This window comes from Ostrea edulis, chromosome 5, assembly GCF_947568905.1.
Source record: "Ostrea edulis chromosome 5, xbOstEdul1.1, whole genome shotgun sequence".
NCBI classification, from domain to species: domain Eukaryota; kingdom Metazoa; phylum Mollusca; class Bivalvia; order Ostreida; family Ostreidae; genus Ostrea; species Ostrea edulis.
The window spans coordinates 56,553,495-56,578,839 of NC_079168.1; the positions used below are offsets into that span (position 1 = coordinate 56,553,495).

The 25,345-nt window shown below is 34.7% G+C and overlaps 2 protein-coding genes across 4 annotated transcripts in view; one reads left to right on the plus strand and one right to left on the minus strand.

Moving 5' to 3' along the window:
- Nucleotides 1-21,729, minus strand: part of LOC125649204 (S phase cyclin A-associated protein in the endoplasmic reticulum-like) — an 89,871-nt gene extending 68,142 nt beyond the window's left edge. The window contains exons 1-8 of one of the 2 annotated variants that reach the window (XM_056164862.1): nt 21,327-21,729; nt 18,876-18,990; nt 12,616-12,863; nt 8,360-8,463; nt 6,947-7,078; nt 6,041-6,264; nt 3,864-4,447; nt 1,513-1,689 (exon numbers count right to left, since the gene is read on the minus strand). In XM_056164862.1, coding sequence (XP_056020837.1) covers nt 1,513-1,689; nt 3,864-4,447; nt 6,041-6,264; nt 6,947-7,078; nt 8,360-8,463; nt 12,616-12,863; nt 18,876-18,990; nt 21,327-21,455 — 1,713 coding nt within the window. In that variant the 5' untranslated portion in view covers nt 21,456-21,729. The remainder of the gene's footprint in view (nt 1-1,512; nt 1,690-3,863; nt 4,448-6,040; nt 6,265-6,946; nt 7,079-8,359; nt 8,464-12,615; nt 12,864-18,875; nt 18,991-21,326) is intronic. The other variant, XM_056164863.1, reaches the window with a different exon arrangement.
- Nucleotides 21,730-23,530: 1,801 nt separating this feature from the next.
- The window catches only part of LOC125649215 (heat shock factor 2-binding protein-like), a 43,017-nt gene continuing 41,202 nt past the window's right edge, over nt 23,531-25,345 (plus strand). For both annotated transcript variants that reach the window (XM_056164868.1, XM_048876554.2), the window contains exons 1-4: nt 23,531-23,598; nt 23,751-23,849; nt 24,165-24,303; nt 24,609-24,712. In XM_056164868.1, the coding sequence (XP_056020843.1) occupies nt 23,548-23,598; nt 23,751-23,849; nt 24,165-24,303; nt 24,609-24,712 (393 nt within the window). In that variant the 5' untranslated portion in view covers nt 23,531-23,547. The remainder of the gene's footprint in view (nt 23,599-23,750; nt 23,850-24,164; nt 24,304-24,608; nt 24,713-25,345) is intronic.

Consider the following 25,345-nt stretch of genomic DNA (forward strand, 5'->3'; position numbering starts at 1 on the left):
TTAAGATCATTGCAGGAGTTTATCTTTTCCTGTCAATGGTCATCGATAATGCAGACAATTTGAATTATTTTCATCTATAAAACTAATTTCCTGACAATTTTTAGGCAAACCGAATTTTGACATGCTGCTTTGCATCTTTAAACCAGATCCGGATGATCAGCTTTTATCCCAAAAGGTTGAAATGCATTGAAGATTTTATCATTAATCCAGATGTTAATTCTTTTTTGGGAAGGTCAGTGTCAAACAATTTTAGCAAGGTGTAAATTTTAAAGATACATTAGCCAGACTGATTAAAATGATTACTGGTGTTCTGTCAACACCTCCGTATTTACATGTAGGTAGTTATTTTATCTACGTGATGATGTGTTTGTAAAACAGCACATACCGATCGAGACATTGCACTGCCAATTTTAGCACATCATATTGACAACGCTATAGTGTTCAATTGTAAAGAAATGTGTAGCATATTATTTATTCATCTCAATTTATAGGTTATTAAAACTGAAGATTGAACATTATACTGTATGAATATAGTTTATTGACCTACTACACATACATGTATTAGATACGTTCAATCGTGAGTTAATATGGACTCAAATCAAAGCAATGTTGTACAAGTCAAAATTATTCTAGAATAGTTGTAAAAATGCTGATTTGGTTTTTATATTGTTCATTGAAATCACACATCTTTAGAGAGTTCTAACATGATCACATATTTTATGTATAAATTGTCAAGTAAGTAAAGTGTACTTGTGCACGATGGATTCCTGTTACAATGCCATGGAGCTTTACCATTTTGAGATTTGTTAAACTCTGTGTAGAAGCGAAAAAATTAATGTTTTAAATAGGTGCATGCAGACACCTGGAATTTTAATTTGCTTCAAAGTTTTGTTCAGTTATTAGCAGCTCAAAATCATAAGTGTCAAAGTGGTAGTAGGGATGATTTCATTCCCCAGTGACCACTCACCTAGAGTTTGTACCTGACCACTCAACCCAAGTTTGTACCTAACCACTCACCCCGAGTTAATTCCTAACCACTCACCCCGAGTTTGTACCTGATCACTCACCCCGAGTTCATTCCTAACCACTCAACCCGAGTTTGTACCTGATCAATCACCCCGAGTTTGTACCTGACCACTCACCCCGAGTTCATTCCTAACCACTCAACCCGAGTTTGTACTTGACCACTCAACCCGAGTTTGTACCTGACCACTCACCCCAAGTTTGTACCTGATCACTCACCCCGAGTTTGTACCTGACCACTCACCCCGAGTTTGTACCTGATCACTCACCCAGAGTTTGTACCTGACCACTCACCCCGAGTTTGTACCTGATCACTCACCCCGAGTTTGTACCTGACCACTCACCCCGAGTTTGTACCTGACCACTCACCCTGAGTTTGTACCTGACCACTCAACCCGAGTTTGTACCTGACCACTCACCCCGAGTTTGTACCTGACCACTCACCCCGAGTTTGTACCTGACCACTCACCCTGAGTTCGTACCACTCACCCCGAGTTCATTTTCTGTCTCCGTCTCAGTTTCCACATCAATGACGGTGTTCTCCTCGCGGGCAAGCTCCTTCAGCCAGGTCTCTTCCTCCTCTATTGCGGTCTGAAGTGCTTGCTGCTGTTCCTCCTCCAGCTGATTGGTCAGTTCCTCTTCCTCCTCCATTGCATTGACCAGTGCCTAAAATGTTTTTTGTAATACTATACACTGCTTTGATTTTGCTCCAAGTTATTTTCATGTTCTGTGAATGAAATGAAACTTGCCTTTATCTCAAAGTTATTGTTTTATCTATATTATACTATAGACCTATGGGTCTTAACGCTCATCTGAGTATCACACAATGCACAGTGGAACATAAATCTGAAGTGTTATGCAAAGATAATGCAAGTGTGCATCTAGAAATGGTCAAAAGGATGTCAAGTCTTCTGATTCTGGTCAAAAGCAATCATTGAGCAAAGTATGAGCCTCTAATACCTCTTAATTTTACTGACAAATACTTCTATTTTCAGTTGAAGTCATTATCTTATTTTTTCTATAAATATGCAGTACTCAATCAAACAGTATTCAAAATACAATTTGGAAAAATGTCACATTTTGTACATCTTTAAAAAAAGAACCATGAAGCCCATAGGTCATATCACTCATCCGATTCACTCTAGCCCTGCTGTTATTCAGTTTTTGTGATTTTTAAAAGATTTTTCTTTCAATCTTTATTCCCATGAAAAATTTTGACCCTGTTTTGTGAGCAAACCTAGCCCAGAGGGGTCACAACATAATATCAAACTTAAATTCACACAATATGGGGATGTCTCAATACCAATATGACTAATATGACCTTGCTGTTCTGCAAAAGAAAACTTTTTAAAAGATTTTCTTTCCTGAATACATGCATTATGCAAATTTTGATCCACCTAAACTCATATCCAAGATCTAATCCGATTTCGATATCGACAATATCAAATTGATATCAAGTCAATATCACCGTGCCTGTTTACGATGCCGATATCGGCAATATCAACATTAACACAACTATATCGTATTAATATCGACAGTTTTTAAATTGAATGCATTTAAATTTATAGTCTTAGTATACACAGCATAATATCTGCCTACGATGTTGATATCGACATTCTCACAATATATCAATATCGACAATTTGAATTCTATATGTGTTTGAATTAATAGTCTTTGTTCAAGTCTGCCTACGATGTCGATATCGTTGCTATCGACATTCTCACAATGATATCATATCAATATCAACAATTTCTATTTTAGATGTGTTTGAATCAATAGTCTTAGTCTTCATAGCATAATGTAAACACTACCTTAACCAAAATGATCGTAACTCGATATCAACACAATATCGTTGATATCAATGATATCGACAGGAAGAGAAATCAAACTTATTTTAGTCCTCATACAACCATTACAAAAACGATCATGATTTGATATCGATGATATCGCCAGAAAGAGAAATAATTTCTATTTCAGTTCTAACACTATGTTTAAAACGATCATGATTCGATATCAAAAGGATATTGTCAATATCAACAGGAAGAGAAATCAAACCTATTTTAGTCTTCATACAACCAATACAAAAACGATCATGATATGATATCAACACGATATCATCGAAATATCTTAATCTAAAAACTAGGGATTTTTCAATACTACTGTTCCTTTATGAAGAAAAGATACCATAACTTTAGTTTTGGTTTGATCATACAGCATTTTGTTGAACAATCAATGAAGAAAATGATACTGAACAGTAAGAGAGTGGATCACACATGCAGATTAGAAACCGTAGAGGATATACCTATATGTACCTGTATGTAAAGTACATGTGTTCATCATTGATTTTATCTAAGCACAGATGAAGTTAACAATCTGGCCTGGATTTCTTGGAAAAAATTTTTTTACATCAAAACTTAAGTCTGAGATTTTTGACTACTCAAATAAAAGAAAACTTAAACTTAAGTCTGAGATTTTTGACTACTCAGTCTCAAATTAAAGAAAACTCAATCTTAAGTTTGAGATTTTTTCGAGAAATCCAAGCCAGGTCAGACATGTTCTCCCGTCAGACACTACTACTCTGTTGACCAAATGTCCATCAGAAATTTAAAGGACCTGTTGGACTAATATAAAATATCTATTTTTGTGCAATCAAAGTTTTATAGACTGAGAAAAACAGCATGCGTGCTGGGTCTTGATTTTGTGAACAGTTGTCATTCATTATGGTTGTTTGCTTTCTCTGTAGAGAATTTCAATTCGTTATACAGTGTATGTCTGTATCATGAAAACAATGAAAATCCACAACAATGAGTGATTTCACAATATTCTGAGAGCATTCAAACCTTATCAATGACCATAGCCTCTTCATCCTCTGTAGCAGATTCCTCCATAACCGGTGACACGGCCTTGCCCCCCTCTTCAGTTTTATTCACCAGCACTTCCTCCTTCACCTCTGGGGGGAACACCTCGGGCTTAGAATTCACCTCCCTCCCATCAAGCCTGGCCTGCTTGGTTGGTACTGTGGACGGAGATTTTCTTTGTATAGTAGGTGGAGATCGACTACTCTGGACAGTACTACTGTAGGATATTGTGGGCTTACTTAGCGATCCAGTAGAACCACTTCTGCTGGAATCGAGTCTTGATTTGGTCAGTGTCAGAGTCTGGGGGCGGTTCTCTTTCTCGCTGTCCCGTCCATCCCCCTGGGAGGACCGGAACACAGTCTTCTGTGGTGGGGTCCTTCCTTTTCCTCCCCCATGATTCCATGGAGGTCTCCTCTGTCCTCCTGTGTGGGGGTCTGAATAAGTTCGCTGAAGTTTGGCAGGCGATTTCCCGACCCCTGACAGATTCTCTAGTGACCTCTGGGAGGGGGAGTTTCTGACACGTCCTTTAGCTGGTCTTTGTACAGTTTCCCAGCCCTCATTGTCATCTAGAGATACAATTTGTTGCAATAAATAGGAGACAAGAAGCAAAGATCAACAGGACCCTTCATTAATTTTTTTTCTACATGTCCATTCTAACAAGTGGCCATGTTATTTACTTGTCACAGGCACATAGAATGGGTGGGGTGGGGGTGGGGGTGGGGGAGGAATATGAGCATCAATAGTAAAAAAAACTTTACAGGCCCCAAACACACCCGTTTTAAGAAATTGAAATTTGGGAAAAATTATTTGAGGCAGTCATAGTAGAAGACTATCAACAACAACCTGTTGTGTCCTTCACAAAAGACATTCCTTAACATCTCATCCGACGGACATAAAAGTTGAAAATATGTAAACAGTTAAAAGATATAACATTTCATCTATAAACATGTAAGCAGTTGTGTTATAAAACTATTCAGATTTTTTGTAAAAATTGCATTCTTGTAAAAATTGTATAATAATATGATTACTGATATTTATTCGTAAAAGGTTCTTGCATTGATTGCACATTATTAAAATGTCTATTTCATATGGGCGAAAAATCAGTTCATTTGAAATGGACAGTCACAAGATAAACATTCAGGCTGAAGTTCTCTGTTAAGTAGGGGACAAGAGTACGGCAAACGGTACATAATACGCCCATGAAAATGCTTACAAGGGATGTTTTTATTAAGCCAAAATTTGTAGAACTTTGTTCCAAGTAGTATCAGCCATCATCAGGCTGTGACATACTTTCTTTGCATAATATGAATATTTCCTAAAAATGGACCAAGTTCAACAACCTGGATTTTATTTTAAAAATTGAAGAAAATAAAAATCCTTGCCACATGCACATCTTCCATACCCATAAAATAATCTGTAAAATAAGAAGGTCCCAACTTGAAAACTGTGGAAGGAAAAACAGACAAATCAGGTACTCCCTATGTAATAATTCCTCAAAACTGACTAAGTTCACTAGCCTGTAACTTTCTCAAAAATTGAAGGAAATCAAAATCCTTGCCACATGCACATCTTCAATACCTATATAAACACTCTGTAAAATAAGAAGGTTCTCACTTGAAAACTGTGGCTGGAGTTCACTGAACAAATCATGTACTCTCTTTGCAATATTTTCTCAAAACGGACCAAGTTCAACAACCTGTAATTTTCTCAAAAGTTGAAGAAAATCAAAACCCTTGCCACATGCACATCTTCAATATCCATACAAACACTTTGTAAAACAAGAAGCTCCTCACTTTAAAATTGTGGGAGGATTTAGCTGGACAAATTATGTACCCTCCATATTACAATAATTTTGAAATAAATGGACAAAACTCCTGCAAGAGAGGTCGAAATGGATCAAAATTGCAACAAGATCTAGAGTGATCCACAAAGAAGCTCATAGCAAGTTTCAGTTTGATATGTGATAGAGAAATGAAATTAGAAACAGAAAACCCCGAATGTATCTCTGTACCATAATATGTTCTGTCTAAAGACAGGTGTATAAAAATGTGTCAATTAATTCAGTTCTAGTTAATTTCACATTAATTCTATCTACAACAACAAAGGCTACCATTCATTCATAAAAATGCAACATTTAAAACAAAACATTACTGACAAACCTTCTATGGTAGTACTGCCATCTGTGTCCACATCGTCCATGTGTCCATTCTGTTTTGGGGGTGGGGAAGGTAGGACCGGCCCTGGGGACACAGGAGAGTTGGAACTTTGTATCTGTGGAGAGCCTGGGGTTGGAGTGCTGAACCCCTCCATCTGGGGAGAGGTATGGCTGGTTTTACCTCGTACCTTATCAGCCCAGCTATTGCCATCTCCCTTACCCTCTGCTCTGAAAAAACAAATATGAAGAAGCTGAAACAATAATACATGACATCTACACCTTCTAGAACCGTTTTTATGATAAAATGTCTGGGTCTGGTGATATTGATTTGTTTGAAAAAGACAATATAAAGACAACAATGTGGAGTGACCCAGTCACATATTTCCTTTCCTTGTGGTTTCGTGTCTATATATCACCATTACATTGCAATTCTGCATTTATTCTCTAGAATTCTAACACGTGTTGCTATTTCTAATATATGCACAATGTATACATGTTTACAATGTTCATGTATTTTCAAGCAGAACCACATTGAATCTAGCTCATTCTGTGATCATAAAATATGGTATCTTTAAATAATTTAAAAATATCATAAAGACTTTATCTTCATCATAATGAAGATAAAGACATTGCATTATCACCCATGAAAAGCAATTTCATCTCATTCTAAATTCACCAAAAGTTGTTTTTTCTACTTTCGAATAATGAGGAAATTGAAATTCATCCATTTAGAGTATGGGCATAATAGGCAAAAATAAAATGGGGACAAAAATTTCCTCTTATACAGTATTTGGTATATAGGAATGCTAAACCGTAACAATTTATTCCACTTTTCTTTCATTTAGTTTGATGTCACTGAATTCTAATTACATCAGCCCTATCTGAGTTGAACTGAGATTGATAACTTTACTCGGTTTTATTTTGGTCTGTGAACTGTAGCACACGCTGGGCAGGGCTTGTTGGAGTATTAGCTGGTCCCTGTCCTTGACTGGTGGTCTTCCCTGGAGACATCTTCCTTACTTCCCACGCTATTGATGTTGGCCTGAGATAAAAGCAAATGGTTAACTAAATGAAGAACTTTTATCAAACTGATATAATATCTAACCAATACATACAAAACTTTACTCTTCTAGAATCTTTGTAGTAGTTTCTTGTCAAATTCTAATTAATGCATGAATATTCTATTATAAATCACCACGGCTGTTTTCAAGATTGTAGCAGCTAGCCTAACTGCTAAGTTAGATAGCTACGTCTAATGAATGCACTGTATGAATAAACGCTTGTTATTCCTTCAGAGGGCTAGCCTAGATTTTCGCTCAACTTCATAGCACTATCTATCCCTATGTAGATGCTATAATCTTGAATGCAGCCTTTGATCTCAAGAGTTTTTGAAATAAAAAAATTATCACTGGTCAAATGGATGGTGAATTGATGAAATTTATTGGTCTGAACAAATATTTACCGGTCAGTACTTTAGTTACTTGAATAAAAAAAAAAACGCAAACAAACAAAACTTTAAAACAAATAAATATTTAATGTATAGCCACAATATTCAAGACCTCATGACTGGGGTAATAGTAAATTCAGACTGTTTGAATGCCATCCATATGGCTTCAAATGTCTTATTGAAAAGCAGACTTGTTCTCCAAGGACTGCGAAAGTGTGTGTATTTGTGTGAATTCCATTAAATCTCGCTAATGCAGCTGTCCCCATGACAATTATGTTGAATTCAAATAACAAAAGTTTTACTGTACTATAAGCAGCTTCCATCCATATCCACTAATATTTCGAATATGATCCAAAAACATATGACAAGGAAATCGTCTAATTTCACACTTGCAATGTCTATTTTTTTGTTTTAAATGTTTGGTACCCAATCCCAAATCATAAAAGCACTTGAATTTACTCATTTAAATACGCAGATTCAAATGTTTAGTCGATTTCACAACTACATTTAAAAACCATGCACGTAAAGAGGTTAAAGTTCCAAATTGATCGTTCATACATTACCGGTCAATTATATACCAAAAATCACCGAACTTTAAAAATATTTACTGGTTTTGCCGGCGGAACCGGCAGATTTCAAAATCTCTGTCTCATATGTTGCTCAGTTGGTTGACAAAGAAATTAACTTGTTTAAATATGACTTATATACTGTGTATTGCAGCCTGTCTGCTGTTTAATTCCAATTGCATATTATACATAATACAGATGGGAAAATACCATATGTTGACTACTGAATTATGCAGAATTTTCATCAGAATCCTTACACTATATGCCCAGTTTGTTTTCATTGTTTTTTAATTCTCTCTAATGCCCCTACCTGTCCCCCTCTTTTGTGGCATCCTCATAAGCCTTCATTGTGTGGAGCCGCTCAATCAGGGACTTGAAATCACGGGTGCTGTTGTCCAGCATCATGATCACTTCCTGTCATCAAAAATCATGAAATTGAAGAAATACAAAAGTTATAGAGCTGTCCTGAGAGAAAAAAAAAACTATCCTTTATTAAGACTTCAATAGATGTACTGTATTATATAAGTAAAATTTCAATTTAAATACCCACAAAAGCCAGCTAGAATGAGCACAGTATATTAACATGATGTAAAATAAAAATGTTAACCAATATGAATTCAATTGTGTACCCATGTATTACATGTACATGTTTGTTTACAATATCCTGATGATGTGAGTTGACGATTATAAGAGTTAATATTTACATTTTCAATATCGTTTTTGCCTTTGATATTTTTACATATATTGTACTGTAATGATAGTCATACGCCGGCTTACTCTTCATGAAGCATGAAGTATGCTAGTGTGAAGCGTAGCAGTTCATACCCTCATGTATTTTCAAATTATTAAATTTATTTCTTAAAAGTACACCATGACGACCAAAGTGTGTTTATAAAACACTATACCCTCTGCTTCACCATCATTTGGAGAGTCGGTGTCCATTTTTTTCAAAAACAAAATTCGCATTAATTGTCATTGTTACCGATAGTGAGGCAGATGTGTAATTAGGAAAAATTTTAAGACATACAATGGATAAAAAGAATTATTACAGACTACATTCAAATTAATCATTTATTAAATGTACATTGTATATACATACAAATGAATTTTAATTAGCATTTGAAGTTGATCACAATTTTTACTTCTAGCATAGAAATAACTTGTTTTTCTAAAAATTCAATCAATAACTGCCTATATTGCTTTGATACTTCCCTATAATCATATATCATAACCAAGGAAATCCACATTGTAAGCTAGAATTTTATCTCTTTCGCCTTACAACCCACGAGAATCCATTTGTTATACATTATTCATGGTAATTTTTTGCTTTCTGTGGAAATTTAATCCAATTCATGGTCACAACCCCAGCAACACGAGTAGAATCTGATTCCCTCTACAGTATAACAATATTTCTGTGTAGGAGAATAGATATTTAATTATTCATCACCAATATTTTCAAGACTACTGGTAATAGAAATCTTCGACACCATTTCAGATTATAGTATGACTATATGCATTTTCCTTGTTTCATTTTTTGTTTTAAATTCCAAAATACATATTATTCAATTCCTGACCTGACATTTTTTGTTTTAAATTCCAGAATACATCATATTCAATTATTGACATTTTTTTTTTAGGTCAATGTGATGCTATAGCGACCTGAGAATAACTATTGTACATTGGGTAATTTTGGTTTCATTAAAATAAATTATCATAATTCATCAATTGTAGTTTGTAAATGGAAGTCACCTTTTTCCATGATTACAGTTCATGATAGTCTGAAAGTGAGTGGAGACGCGAGTTTTCATTCAAGGGAAAGGCAACCCTTACCACAATGTTGCTTTTATGAATAAAGTATTACTTAAAGGACACATCTCATGTTTTCAAAGTATACAACATTACATGCATTTCGTCTTCTTTATGCTTATAGTAATTAATTCTAATAGTTCGTTCGCTGAAATTTTGCGATAATTAACCACAATACAGACTTAAATCTAAGCCCCGATTTCAAAAAGTCAAGTTAATTAGGTAGGTAGTCATGTGGTACAGTGATGTCACATGCGCCCTTCGGATTGTGAAAGTACTGCGAGATATTATCAAAAACTCAACTTTTAGGGGCCTAATTTATCTACCATGGGCAACATTTAAATCGATGTTGACAAATTGTCCGAGTTTTATATGTGTTTGCCACCAGTGCACAGATATAACGATGTAAATACCCAAATATAGCGAGTAAAGCGTGTATGAAATCGGCAATATTGCGAGTAAATAATGTTTATATGGGTCACTGTCTACAAACTGGTGATGTTATTCCTTTATACATCTGTAATTGGCGCTGTTTTTCTAAAATAAACAGTGCAATCATTATTTATTTTTGGATTAGACAAATTATGATACGTTAAATTGACAACTAGGCCCTATGCCAAGCTATTGTCACGCATGCATTTTGGAAAGAAAGAAAAAGACAACACACACACAAATCAATAAAAATATTCAAATTTAAAGTGGAAATAATTTTATTTTATTTTGATAAAGCAATCTTATTATTATTTTTGAATTGTGATCTGCACGTCTTTCGGAAGTACGAAGTGCACTGGTATTAAACTGATGATAGTAACGATCGTTACTACATGTATCATCCCAAGATGGCGGAAGAAGGAAATTCTGGAAAGATCACATTTACTTATTATATCTATTTGTATTGTTTATTTGTGAATGATATGTAGGTAAGAAATATCATACACTAGCAACAATTATGATCAGGTGTTATTTTATCTTTTATACGGCTCATATGAACAGAAAATTCGTCGTTGAAAAAACAGCGAGGATAATAGTAACGAAAGTTCTTACGTTACTATCATCATTCATTTCCATTACTATCATCCTCCGTTTTTTCAACTACAAATTTTCTGAAGGTCAGTTGATCCGAGTGTATATTGAATTTGAAGAGCAAAACAATGTATGCTATAGGCCTACCCATGCTTATAGCTTCGATATATCCATTTTCTCGCAGTTTATCAGGGTCTCTGTCTAAGCGGTTTTTGAAAAGGTGACTGGGTGTGTTTTTTTTAAGATAAAGTTCTTGCTCGAACAAAAAAATTATCCACGTCTTTTTTCTCGTACCTTCCTTCGAAAAATTGAAAAATACTCAGTCTAAATCCTTTCTACCGACAACTAGAACACCCGAGCACGGCACAAAACATCTTAATGCATTATTATTTACAAGTCATTAATGTGATAATTCGTTTTTTGTCGATTAAATCTAATCTGTTTATGAAATGGCTAATAGATGTTTTCAAACCCGAGGGCGCATATGACGTCACACATAATGGTGCGTAAACTAGCGAAAGAAAATATGCATATCGCAAGATTTGAATTTCATCACTTTCAAACTCGAAAACTATGCAAAATATTTCATTAAAAACACATTTAAAGTAGTTTAGGTATAAAAAGAATTAATTTTGCTGAAAAAATGAAGAAGTTTAGAAACATGCGTTGTGTCCTTTAATGATATCGTAAATGACAGTCTTTAACAACAACAATCCTTGCTTAACAATTAAATCAATATCAATTTATCATATATAATTTTAAATTACCCGCTGCTAAGAGAACGGCCATTGAAGTTTTAATTTATGATGTAACACTGTTGGTTCCGGTTTATTTCATTAGCAGCACTGTAAACATGACAAGTCACGAACAGTAAAGTTTGGAGCCGTATAGATTTGAGCCCGTTCTTTCACAAGAAGAAATTAAGAAAAGAAGACGTTCAGTCGAGTCGCAGACCAGACAGACGGTACATGTTTCTTCATAAAAATGTCTCAAACCTAAACTTGTCATTACGCAAAAGATTGATCCACAATTTACGTAATCTTTTCTTTACATATGACTTGGTTGGGTCAGGAATTTTGAAAACAAAAAAAAACCGAATTTTTTTTTCACATCTCCCCTTCGCATTAGGGCAATTACCATCTTGACAGGAAGGCATCAACCTATTTGTTCGCAAAATCTACCACATGCACATATTTGATGATCAAAACCGGAACAGACGTCAAAATTATTGATTTTTGTGGTCTTAAATACAAAAGAGTTCCACATCATAGTAGCCTCTATAGATGACGGGAATTTCAATTTTTAACGTTTTCAAATTCGTACTGAAGCTTATCTAGGCCGCATATCAACAGAATAGTATGACAAATTTTTATCATATAATTAATCCTATTATTTGTAATGTAAATTTTTTAGAGTTGTCTTAACCTTTAAGTATCCAAACATAATAAACAATTATATATAAAGTTTGAAAAAACCCAATTATTTTTGGTTCAATGTTATAGAAATCAAATTTGATATTCACCTCTAAGGCACATGCAGGTGAACATATTAAAAACATTCTATTTTCCCAGGGTTATTAGATCTCTGCCATTTGGAAAGCACAGAATTATTCAATCATATAATCAAATTTATTGGCCCTGAATCTGTTTTATGTAAAGTTAATAATTTACTTGTCAGAGCTTCACTTGTGAGATTTAATTTAAATTGAGATAGAAACACATATCTTTTTAAAAGTACCTTGCATTCTACAACACTTTCATCTGTCTCACACGTATCATAAATTGCGTCTACAGCTCGCTGTAGATTGTCGAACAGAAACTTCCAGTAGCGAGCTCTGCGGTCAGTTTTCTTTGTTCCAGAATCAGATTTTGGGGACTTTGTCAGATCCTGGAAACTCTTGGAGTCATATTCAGACACAGATCGTGATTTACTTCGGGAATTCTTCTGTTGAATCTGATCTTTTAATGGCCTCTTGTTGTAATATTCTGAAAGCAATTCAAATTGATTCTACAGCACTACAACAAACTAAAACAACTGGAATTTTATATTCCAACAAGTATACATTGAAATATGTCATAAAACTTCATTGTGAATGCAGGTTTTATGGGTGTATAATTTAACTCTATAAAACCAATCTTACTAAAACAAAAATTGCATCACTTAGTATAGTGGAATAAAATGATTCCAAAAACAAAGGTTGCAGATTCAAGATTAAAACTGACAGATTTCTGACAGACTTACCCAAGATTTGACTTCGTGATAGCCTCATGACTCAAACTAAATCCTCCTGACAGTAAACACAGACTATTTTATGTCATCACACTTCTCACCCAACCACATACAATAATAACAGACAAAAAATGCAGGATCCACTGGACTAAAGAGGAATTGCTTCCGACTTTTACTGTCCAATGCTGAAGACTATTTAACGAGTACTTGACTGCTGTGATGTTAGTGTGTAGCATATCGTTGTGTATTGATACAGAAATAAAATCAATATCAGCCCAGAATTGTCCCGAACACAGGCCTGATCTATTTCTATCATTCTCACATCATATTTGGGTTACAGACTCCCTATGGATTTGTTTTATGCTTTTAGTATGGTTTAATTACCCAGGGTAAGTGGTTTATGTCAAATCTGATGCATTTTGATGTGGTGTAATTGAATGTATTGGTGTAAATTGTTGAGAAACTATTTTATTATGTTGAGAGTCATAAGATTCTCTACTGTTACAGATGACCTAGTTAACATAATTAAGATGCAACTTATGGAACAAGAGACCCATGGGCCATAAAAATTCTTACTTTAGTCACCCTGATCCTGTTCTTCATCAGAAGATTTTTTAAAAGATTGTTTACCCTCAAGTATATGCCCATGAATAATATTCAAACCCATATCATGACCCACCCTAGAACCATGGGGCTACAATAAACCAAACTTGAACCCACACAACACAGAGAAGCTTCAATATCAATATTACTAATTTGGTCTTTCTGTACTAGAGAAGAGTTTAAGATTTGTTCCCCTTTAATTATCATCATGTATAATTTGTTACCTGATTCTAGCCCCAGAATAAAAATATAAATAAATACCCCTGAATCCACACAACTTGGGAATGTTTGATTAAAAAATAAATTTCATTTTTGAGAATACATAACTGCAACGTTTCAGTCAGCATACGTCAGGAAGCGTGTTCATGAAAAGTATTCCGACGTTAAAAGTTGCGGTTCTTCAAAAATGTAATTATTCATATTTACATTGTACTTTCGTTTCTGTCAAAATTCCCCGCTGTTTCATATGCACATAGTTCACAACTGCATCACATTCATGATGAAATGACTTATCATTACAAATGGCAAAGATACTGAAGGCAAAAAATTAAAGTATATTATAGCATCCTTGTTATACAGTGCATTTTCAATCAGTATTGTCATGAGCCAATTCCAGACCAATCTCAATTTAGAAATTCTTAACGTGTGTATATTGTATCGTGTAGTTATAATGTTTAATTGTTAAAATTGTATGCCTCCTGGGGGCCCTTGATTGGTGAATAAACAAAAGGCCCATGGGCCACATCACTCACCTAAGTCACCTTGGCTCATATCTAAAGATTTCCATATACATTCGCATATAAAACTTAGATCCCTATTGTGGCCCCAACATACCCCCACGGGCCATGATTTTTACAAACTTGAATCTGCACTATGTCAGGAAACTTTCATGCAAATGTAAACTTCTTTGGCCAAATGGTTCTTGAGAAGAAGATTTTTAAAGAATGTTTCTATATACAGTGTATTAGTATGTAAAACTTTGATCCCCTATTGTGGCCCCATCCACCCCGGGGGCTATGATTTTCACAAACTTGAATCTGAACTGTGTCAGGAAGCTTTCATGTAAATTTCAGCTCCTCTGGTCCAGTGGTTCTTCCGTTCTTGAGAAGATTTTTAAATGAACCCACCCTATTTGTGCATTTTTGTGATTATCTCCCCTTTGAGGGGGCACGACCCTTCATTTGAACAAACTTGAAAGCCCTTCACCCAAGAATGCCTTTTGCCAAGTTTGGTTAAAATTGGCCCAGTGGTTCTGGAAAAGAAGAAGAAATGTGAAAAGTTTACGCCGACGACAAAGGACAAATTATGATCAGACCTTCGGCTCAGGTGAGCTAAAAAAAATAAACAAAATAAATATACCAATATTATATATCAATATGATGTAGTGTGACCCTGCTACTCTTGAAAAGATTTTTTTTAATTTCCTACATACACATTTACATGTCCACTCTGAATCTCTATTTTAGCCCCAGGGGCCATGATTTGATAAAATATAAGAATCTGCATTACATTAGAATGCTTGCATATTGATATGACTAATCATAAGAAAGATTTTCTTTATATGTAAATTTTGATATTAAATGGTTCCCTACCCTACCTCCCAGCACCATGATTCAAACAAACTTAAATCTACACTACATGCCTACTAATCATGGCCCAGTTCTTCTTGACAAGAAGACATTAAACAAGATATGTTTGTAAAACATATATGCCCCCATGGTGCAAAATTGAAAAGGGTTATACATATGCATCATTTAATTGATAGTAGTACAGTGGAACCCCGTTATTACGTTCCCCCTTTAATACGTTAGTCCGCATATTACGTTGGAATTTCAAAGCACAAAACCATTTCTTAACAAACCTATATAAAATAGACCTCGTTATTATGTTGCCCTAAGATGCCGGGACTCGGTATTACGTTGTAAAAATTCCAACAAAAACGTAATAAACCCCTAATTATTCAATAAAGATTCTCAAAATAATAAGCCATTCACACCTTGACTGTCTGAGGCAGTCACCACGTAAATTTCCTGGTCTGTTTGGGGATTAGAGATGCTTGACTGATCACGCTTCGATAGATCTAGCGACATCAATACAGGTGAATACCTCGTATCGAAGCCAGTGATAAACAATTAAATAATGTTTATTTAGACATTGTACTCTATGAAATTTACTTCATTTTTCATATTTTGATAATCGAAGAAATAATTTCTCAAACCACCTGAGTGTTCAGCATAGTGTGATTACCTTCGCTATTAAAACTCTATTTACGGACAGCTTTGGTACCGAACATGAAAGACAAGATTTATCGTAGCATTGTTAAAACCGCTTGGGTAACTGCTTGGACATAGGTGACGAAAGGTGGTCAATTAAAAAATTGTCCGTTGTTTGGACATGCAGCTTGGGTGTTCGTAAATCTCGTCCATACATACACCAATCAAACTGTCCTGTGTTATCGGCCGATTCGCGCATGGCATTTACCTCAGTGAATATTCTAAAATCCCTTGATGCGCACGTGATTTTAGTGCCATCATTTAGCGTTATAAATGAAATCTTCGTGCATCATTATGTTTTTTTTTTATGTGGATTGCGCTTAAATTGTTCTCCGTGTTTATCGTTGGTGAGAAAAGTGTGTAAGTGTTGGGTATCGTGTGCGTTTTCTGTCTATAGTTTTGTTGTTTTGGGGTGGGATTTTTTTTTATTGTGTATTTAGAGAACTTAATAAAATGATGTTTTGTTATTTTTTTAATACGAATGTTGAATACGAACCGGAACGAGTTATTGATAGAAATTTACATGAATGCATTGTTTTAAAGTTGAACAAAATGGCGGTCCAAACGAATGCAGAAAAAACAACGTTTATCAAAACATCCTTATGTATCCTACACCAGAAATAAAGAAAAGGGATAAGAACATGAAGAATTACGGACATTAAAGATAAGATGTAAATAAAACAAAGTATAATAGTCTTTTAAACAAAGAAACAGTAAAGATATATTCACACACCCGTTCACGGAGTACCAACGGACGATATACAATTTCCAAATGATATTTTTAACGGATTTCACTGGGACCGTTTATTACGTTGCCCCCGGTATTACGTTATTTTATCGTGACAAAATGGAAAACGTAATAACGAGGTTCCACTGTATCATCAATTCAAAATATTGAGCAGACAATATCTTCCTATGTCAAGAGTGGATTGACCATGTGACCTAAAAATCAATAGGGATCATCTACTCTTTATGCTGTACCAGTGTACCAAGTTTGGTGTCAATCAGGCAATTAATTCTTAAAATATAGGAAACAAAATATTACTATGTCCAGTTTAACCCTTGACCTTTGACCATGTGACCTCAAAATCAATGAGTCATCTTCTCCTGAACATGTACCAAGTTTAATGTCCGACAAGCAAAGGGTTCTCAAGATAATGAATGGACAGTATATTCCTATGTTCAGTTCGACCCTTGACCTTTCACCATGTGACCTCAAAATCTATAGGGGTCATCTTCTTCTGAAGATGTACCAGTGTACCAAGTTTGATGTATATCAAGCAAAGGGTTCTCTAGACATTGAGTGGTCAGTATATTCCTATGCCCAGTTTGACCATTAACCTTTGACCATGTGACCTCAAAATCAATAGGGGTCATCTACTCCTTAGGATGTACCAGTGTACCAAGTTTGATGTCTGTCACGCAGAGGGTTCTCAAGATATTGAGCAGACAATGTCTTCCTATGTCCAGAGTAGATTGACCCTTGACCTGAAAAACATTGGGGATCCACTTCTACTCATAACCAACCCACATATGAAATATCATTACAATCAAGTGAATAGTTCTCAACATATTGAGCAGACAACATGTGGTCTACCGACCGACAGGTGCAAAGCAATATGCCCCTCTTCTTTGAAGGTGGCATAAAAATGTTCCTCATATATGCTCATGCAAAACTTTGAATCCATATTATTAAGACCCAAACCTACCATGGATAGTTGATTTAAGGTGGGTCCTTAGTCGTGGAATTTAGGGGTTTAGGTAGCATTTTTTTGTTTGGAATCAATAAATTAACATTCAGAGTAATGAAAAAAGGCAAAGCAGTTAAGGATTTCCATATTAATTTTCATTACAGACACTACTGAAGTCGTGTACCCCTATGTAGATTTTTATGAAATTCATTGGAAACAGTTATTTGTTGTTATTTTAAAATAAAAACAACAAAATATTTTTTGAATTGCATTTATTTATCGGGAAACATGTCAATAACTAAAACACATGTCATTTTCAATATGTTCATCAAGTTTTAGAATGATATGTCATCATATGTGCAAAATTATTGAATTAGCGTTATTCTCCAAAATGTTAAAAAACAAACAAATGTGGACGCATTTTCCTTATTGCATGGTTTACATATCATTTTTTCTGTTTATATTAGTAGATGTACATCTGTTATAGTTATTTATGAAAAAAAATCCATACCTTTCCTTAATAATTTCAAATCTATAGCTTCCAGAGTATGTATACCCCCATAAAAAAATGAAGTCTGGCACCATACAGTTGAGCTATTCAAAATAACTCGGGATTAAAATTTTATGTAATTTCATGAAAAAACACAGATAATGATTCCTTATCACCTTGGTAAAATGTTTGTCAAAAATAAAGGAAATCTATCGCATAATGAACTTGATAAAATAATTTAATGAAAACAGAGTTATTGTCCTTGGATTCAATATTTTGAAACATATCATTGACTTTTCAAATATAACTAAGACTTTTGAAATATTTTATGGCTAACAAGATTTTTTACAATAAATATATGTTCCTGTCATTAAATCATTGACTTTGCAAAATCCTATGACGTCACAGGAGTGTGGAACTACGTTAAAGAAACTTGTAACTTCCCCTGAGTATGCTATTTGCATATTGATACAAATATTCCTGGTCCAGCTGCTCTTGAGAATAAGATTTTATAAGACGTTTTCCTACTTATCCCCATATAAAACTTTGTTCCCTATTGCGACCCGACCCTACTCCTGGTGGTCATGATTTTGTCTTGTATGTTGTCAGTGCTATGACTTATTTGTTTCTCCATGTTAAAAGGCTAACAATTGACTAGAGTAACACCAGCCAGTCATGATTAAGGTTGTACAAACTGATAATGATCCATACCTGTGTGTTGTCGGACAGGGACGTTGTAGATGACTAAATTTCTAGCAGTCCTTCCTTCCTCCTGAACAATTTTACGAACATGGTCGTAACTATTCATTCTAGTCACGTTCTGATGCTGCAAATTACATAAAATATAGTCAACATTAGAAAAATCTTGTGGCACTGATGCAGTGTATTTTGTTTGATAACTAACGTTCAATAATTTCCCATACTTGCATCCACTTCTAAAATGATAAACTTCATGAGTTGTAAACTTAAAGTATCACAAATATGACCCTTACAGGAACTCTCGTCTCGAACACATAACCATGAAAACAGAACTTATTTGAGCTGTGCTTGAGTGGGTCAGGGGGTTCTGGGGAGGGGTGAAGTCATGGGTATAATAGTGGATCCACCCTGTAATTTTCACAACATGAATAGTCAATCTTCCTGTGAAAATTCAAAATTCACCGGAAGAGGAACTATCACTAGAGGGTAAAGGAATGACCAGTGCTGGACTCACCCATCCCTAAAAAAATCCCTGTATCTGCCACTGCAGTACAGCTTAACTTTAACCACACTGGTCTTCATTATCTTATGCTATATCAACTGGAGCTTAAAAAGAACTGTCATTGTGGTAAAAAAAAAAAAAAGTAGAAGTACAAGTCATTCAATACAATATTGCTTGAATGTGTCAAACTGTACTAGCAACTATAAATGACATGTACATCATGTTCAGAACACAGGAAAAGAGAAAATTTAACAAACCAGACCAGGATTTGAACCAGACCACCTCATTATTTAGTCAGGTGCACAACCAATCAAATATCAAGTTCTGATGATCAAATCCATCTGACCTCTACATCAATGCATCTTTTTAAAACTAAACCAGGATCTTTACTATTATAAAATTCTATTTAACAAACAGAGTGACAGCATGAAATGTAACTGGAAGGGTGAAAATACTTGTATTAACTCTTCTAAAGTCCTTCTGTATTCAAACTTAGTCACCCTCTACATCTTGTCTACTACCACGCAGATGCTACATATGTATCTGACAATTGATATCACACACCCCTCTCCCTCACTCCACTACATATCCCAAATGGCAAGTTTTAGACTCTGTGTGACACTTTTCCTTCCCTAACTTAATGTGCTCAAGATTTTCACTCCACAAAAACATAAAACAGCAATTTAGAACACATGAATTTATAGACTGGTGTAACCCGAATCCATTACATACATGTACCTTTTGCAGCTGGTTGTCAATATACGAGGAAAATACGGCCTGCCTAATTGAGGACCTACAGGTAATTGAAGACCTACGGAAGACTTACAAAAATATAGGCTATTTACATCAAAACTAATATGATTTTCTCATTAAGCATGTCTCAAATATCTAATATAAACAAAAAAGTTTGATCAAAATAAGTTTTAAAGTGTATTTTAAAAGCTGGTTAGGAGCAACTATTTTTCTCTCTTGGTGACCTAGCACAAGAACGATAATTCGTATAAATGTCACACTTGCAAATCAGCTGTTCAATTAATAATCCTTTCTTGTATATTTTCTTTGTTAAAAGATCAGAATTTTTTTTTCAAAATTGTAAAAGAAATGATTAACAATTGAACAGCTGATTTGTAGATATATATTTACGCGAGTTATCGCTCTTGCGCTAGGTCGTCTAATAGAAAAAAAATTGTTCCCCATACCGAGCTTTATAAATACACTTTAAAATTAATTTTTATCAAAATTGTTTGTGTTCATTTTATATTTGAGACATGCTTAATCAGAAAATCATATTAGTTTTGATGTATATAGTCCACATTTTTGTAGGTCTTCTGTAAGTCTTCAATTACCCGTAGGTCTTCAATTAGGTATGCCCGGAAAATATTATGACAGGGAGTTGCTGAATACAATCCAAAATATCTAAGACATTTTCATTCATAAATCATAAGATATATTTTAATTATTCCTTGTCCAAGTTACTGTATGAGTTTACCACAGTCTGGATTGTATATTAGCATACTATATAGGGAATCAGCATCACATACATCAAACTCCCCAATCACACACTATAGAGTACCAATGTACCACTGTGGCAATCTGTATATTCCAATATGACTATTTGTATCAGTCTGCATGAGACATCATTCTCTCTAAGTGTTGTATGTATTAACCTATTCTGATACGAAAAATTGCAAGTTCAGAGAAATATTTCATAGTTAATTTATAGTCGTCATGGTTATATGCACGCAAAAGTTAAGTGTGAGTTTGTTTGAGTAGCTAGCACGTGTGGATTCTGGAGCAGGTCTGAACATATATTTTTGGGAAGGAGTACAATGCATCGAATATTATGCTAATATTGTGAGCTACAGTTCCTAAAACATTTTTTAAAAACCACAAATACACATGTTCATTCTAACTTGTGTACTAAACTACACTAAATACCAAATACTCCTTTCAGAACTTACGCTGAATTGTGAATTGCTATTCCGACTGGATCCCCGCAAAGGGGCAGATGAGTTTCTGTGGATGTTCTCGTTGTTATCTGGCCGCGAGCGCTGCCCTGGATTGTATCTTTTTCTTCTATTATCACTCATGGTGCTATGCAGTCATATAAAGTAAGGTAAAAATCGGTCATAAGTCATAGGTGCCAAAAATACACTTGATATAACAACGCTATCTCGATGCAAATATTTATGCGGAACTCCTCGTCTGTTTAACTAACTGGACCGCAGTGAATGAGAAAAAAGGAAGAAATATTTTTGACATTTCTGATTGATATGATAAAGACATATTTCACTGAACATTGTTATATAACACACTGATATTAACATGATAATACATGCCAAGTGGTGAAGTATTATATTTCCCTAAAATTACGAAAATATATCGTTCGGAATACCTCGGAAAGAGTTCGATTCGCCTATGAAGACGTTTCGCCACAAGGCATTTTACCCTCGGACGTTTCGCAATGAAGACTTTTCGTACTGTATTAAGACTGAACTGCGCAAAGTTCGATTAGTCAATGTCCATCAACATTCATATACATGTACTGATTAATCTATATACAAATGGTTTCATTCTGTTTGTGTTTATATAATTGTAATAAAACACGATAAACAGTAACACTTTAAACCATTGCCATTTTACAGGAAAATGATATAATTTAAGGTTTAATAATTGCATAAATATATAGTATAATTGCATCTATGATTTTAACGTATGCTTTGGTCAATCATAATTTGTAGACGCCCCATAAAATTTTATGTCCACTCAGCAGAGAAAACAACAAGAATATGCCTTGTCATTAGGAGATACTGTTTTTATAGGCCTACTTTAAAAATAATTCTATCCATTCGTGGAAAAGATATCAGATCTATTAAACTCATTATTTTTTTTTAATGATTTGTGGTTGAGTGTTAATTTTTTTTAAATTTTATGTTATGAATGTTCTTCTTCTATAACCTATCGTTCAAAAAAGTATTATAAAAATTTTATTTTTCAAAAATTCTTCAGAAAAAGTGTCCACATTATATAAGGATAGGTGGAACAATGACAGGAAAGTGAACATTTGGAACAAAGAACTCTCTCTCTCTCTCTCTCTCTCTCTCTCTCTCTCTCTCTCTCTCTCTCTCTCTCTGTGTGTGTGTGTGTGTGTGTGTGTGTGTGTGTGTGTGTGTGTGTGTGTGTGTGATAAAACTCAACCATCTGTGTATATATATATATATATATATATATATATATTATACATATGCACTGATCTATTCAGTCAAAATATGCATTTATCTTAAATCCCCCGACGTACATGTACAGTATATATATATATATATATATATATATATATATATATATCCAAAAATTTTTGGATCAGCTCTTTGGACGAATAAGACATGTCCTAATTCGTTCCACTTTTAACATTGATTGACAAGCCTAAAGACCAAAAACATGTAGTCTGCGTTGTAAATATGTTTGTAGATTAGTGTAGTTGTAGTGCTAGATGTATTTATATGTAGTTTTTGTTATTATGCTCTGTTGATATTGACCACATTATGTAATTGTTTTCGTTTGTCCTGAAGGGACATATATGGGTGCCGTACGTCGCTGGTTCGACCCCGGGCTGGGGGCGAAAATTATACACGTACAAGCAAATGGAATATTTTTCTATGGTGGGTATTTTATTTATTCAGTGGTAGATCTAGATGGGGATTTCGGTGACTTGCAACCCCCCCCCCCCTCCCCCCTCGGTTGAATATTTTAACAAAAATGATTATTTTTCTTGCTTACATGTAGTTTGGGTTTTATTTGGATTCACGTACTCCTTTTTTGGAGGAAAAGGTGACAAACTCCCTTTAGAATTATCTTCATTGGCCACTGTTGAGAATTAATTATATTATCATAAAAAGGAAAAAATCTAGGTTCGTTGGTCGGATGTGCTGTCTCTGGTCTAAGGTGTTGATAAATGTTATAAAGACAGTATTCCAAAGCAATGATTCTAATTCGTCCATTGATGAAACGAACTGAGTATACATCTTAAATTGAACTTAAACATGTAAACTTTTTTTTAAGTAACATTCCCTAGCATGCAATCGTATTAAACGCCGCATAACTAACTTGTTATATTTGAAAACGTCGGAGGGCGAAATGTCCCGTTACCCCTTGGAAATGTCTTTCGTTAGTGGGAAATTTAAAATGGCAAAGATTAATGGGAACCAGATTAATAAGGAAAGCGAAAATACATTGGTTAGTTTTATATCTAGGCCTATATAACTAATTAGATTAACATTTCCAAATATATAGGAACACAATTAGCGAATCCAATGCACTATATCTTTATTGAAATGTTAGATTCACATAACTTTATAAACTTGAGGAAAACTTTTGTGATATTTCAGAGCCACTTTGTTTCTGAAGTAAATACAAAGCATGACTCGATACTTGCTAGCTGGGAAAAGTATAGAGAGGAAAATATAGAACATCAAAATTCAGCACAGGTAAATTAATGTCAGAGGTAAATCACTAAACTGGGGTCATTTATAAGTTAAAACATTCCTTCGGAGCGTGTACATTGGACTAATAGGCCTATATATACAGTAAGGACATACAGAGACTTGTCTCTAGCCTATATTTATTTATTCACCAATCTTGAGGGCCCTCAGGGAGCATATACAATTTTAACAATTACATATTATAACTACATGATATATAATATACACGTGTACATAGATATTTTCATAATATTTTTAAATGTAATATCAACATGACTGATTTTACGGGATAAATGAAGCCATTTGAATTTTTTTTAACAGGATTTGCTGTTGGTCAGTCGAGATGATTTGTCCAGACTTGTCATTGAAATCCAAAAGCTGACGACAAAGTCAACCAAACCTAAATCTGCAGCTGGTAGAGCTGCCGCCTCTTTACATGCAACTGAGACACTGAAAGATGGTTAAATCAGATTTCAAAAATTTCATGATCAAGGGAACAATCGATTCCAGCTGTTAACGTTGTATATATACTGGGATATGTTTTTTAACGAATCACATTTCATGATGATACACACATGTACCGAAATACAATTCATCTGCTTTTAAAATCACAAATATACATGTTGTTCATTTACAATTACATGTGCATCGTAAAAGAATATGTCCCTATCTTCCTTGGTACAGTAACAACTGCAGAAAAGTGGTCAAAAAGAAATGTTTTGAAGTAGGTATCGTAGCGATATACATTTTCTTACCTATCGACAGAGATCAAACAGATCAGACAACAGAACCAAAGCAACTTGACAGAGATATCGTATCTACGGACCCGATGTGAAACGGCGGTGGCAGAATGTCAACTGGAAAAACAGGTGACGAGAGAAAGAGAACAGAACCTATTCTAACCCGGACCCTTGCGGAACTTGTAATGTTTGAGTATCAACCCTTTTCTATCAACAATTTATTTGAAGACGTTCTAGATTTTACTCAATATTGTATAAAATTATCTGGTAAACATGTTTCTGTGGGGATCCGGGTTAGAACATTTTCTTAACAAGTACTGGAGATAGCAACTAACAGGAGGACGCTTATATAGATTACATTGGTGACCTTTCAAAAAATGAATGCATCTCTTGTATTTAGATGAACCATTTAACAATTGATTACAACTAGAAAGAAATGATGATTTCCTATAACCTGATTCGATAATGTTTCTGAGAGTTGTGACCCTCTTGAACTTAGAATTTCGAGCCCGCCTGTCCTGTTCTTGTCAGCGCAACTCCTCTAAGACCCCTTAACAGAATTTCGTGAAACTTCGTAGTTAATAAGGACACACTGTGTAGATGTGCATATTCCCAGGAAATTCTGGTTCAATAATTTTTCTTGGAGTTATGCCCCTTTTGAATTTAGAATTTCAAGCCTGCCTGTCCTGTTCTTGTCAGCTCAACTCCTCTAAGACCCCTTAACAGAATTTCTTGAAACTTTGTTGTAAATAAAGACACACT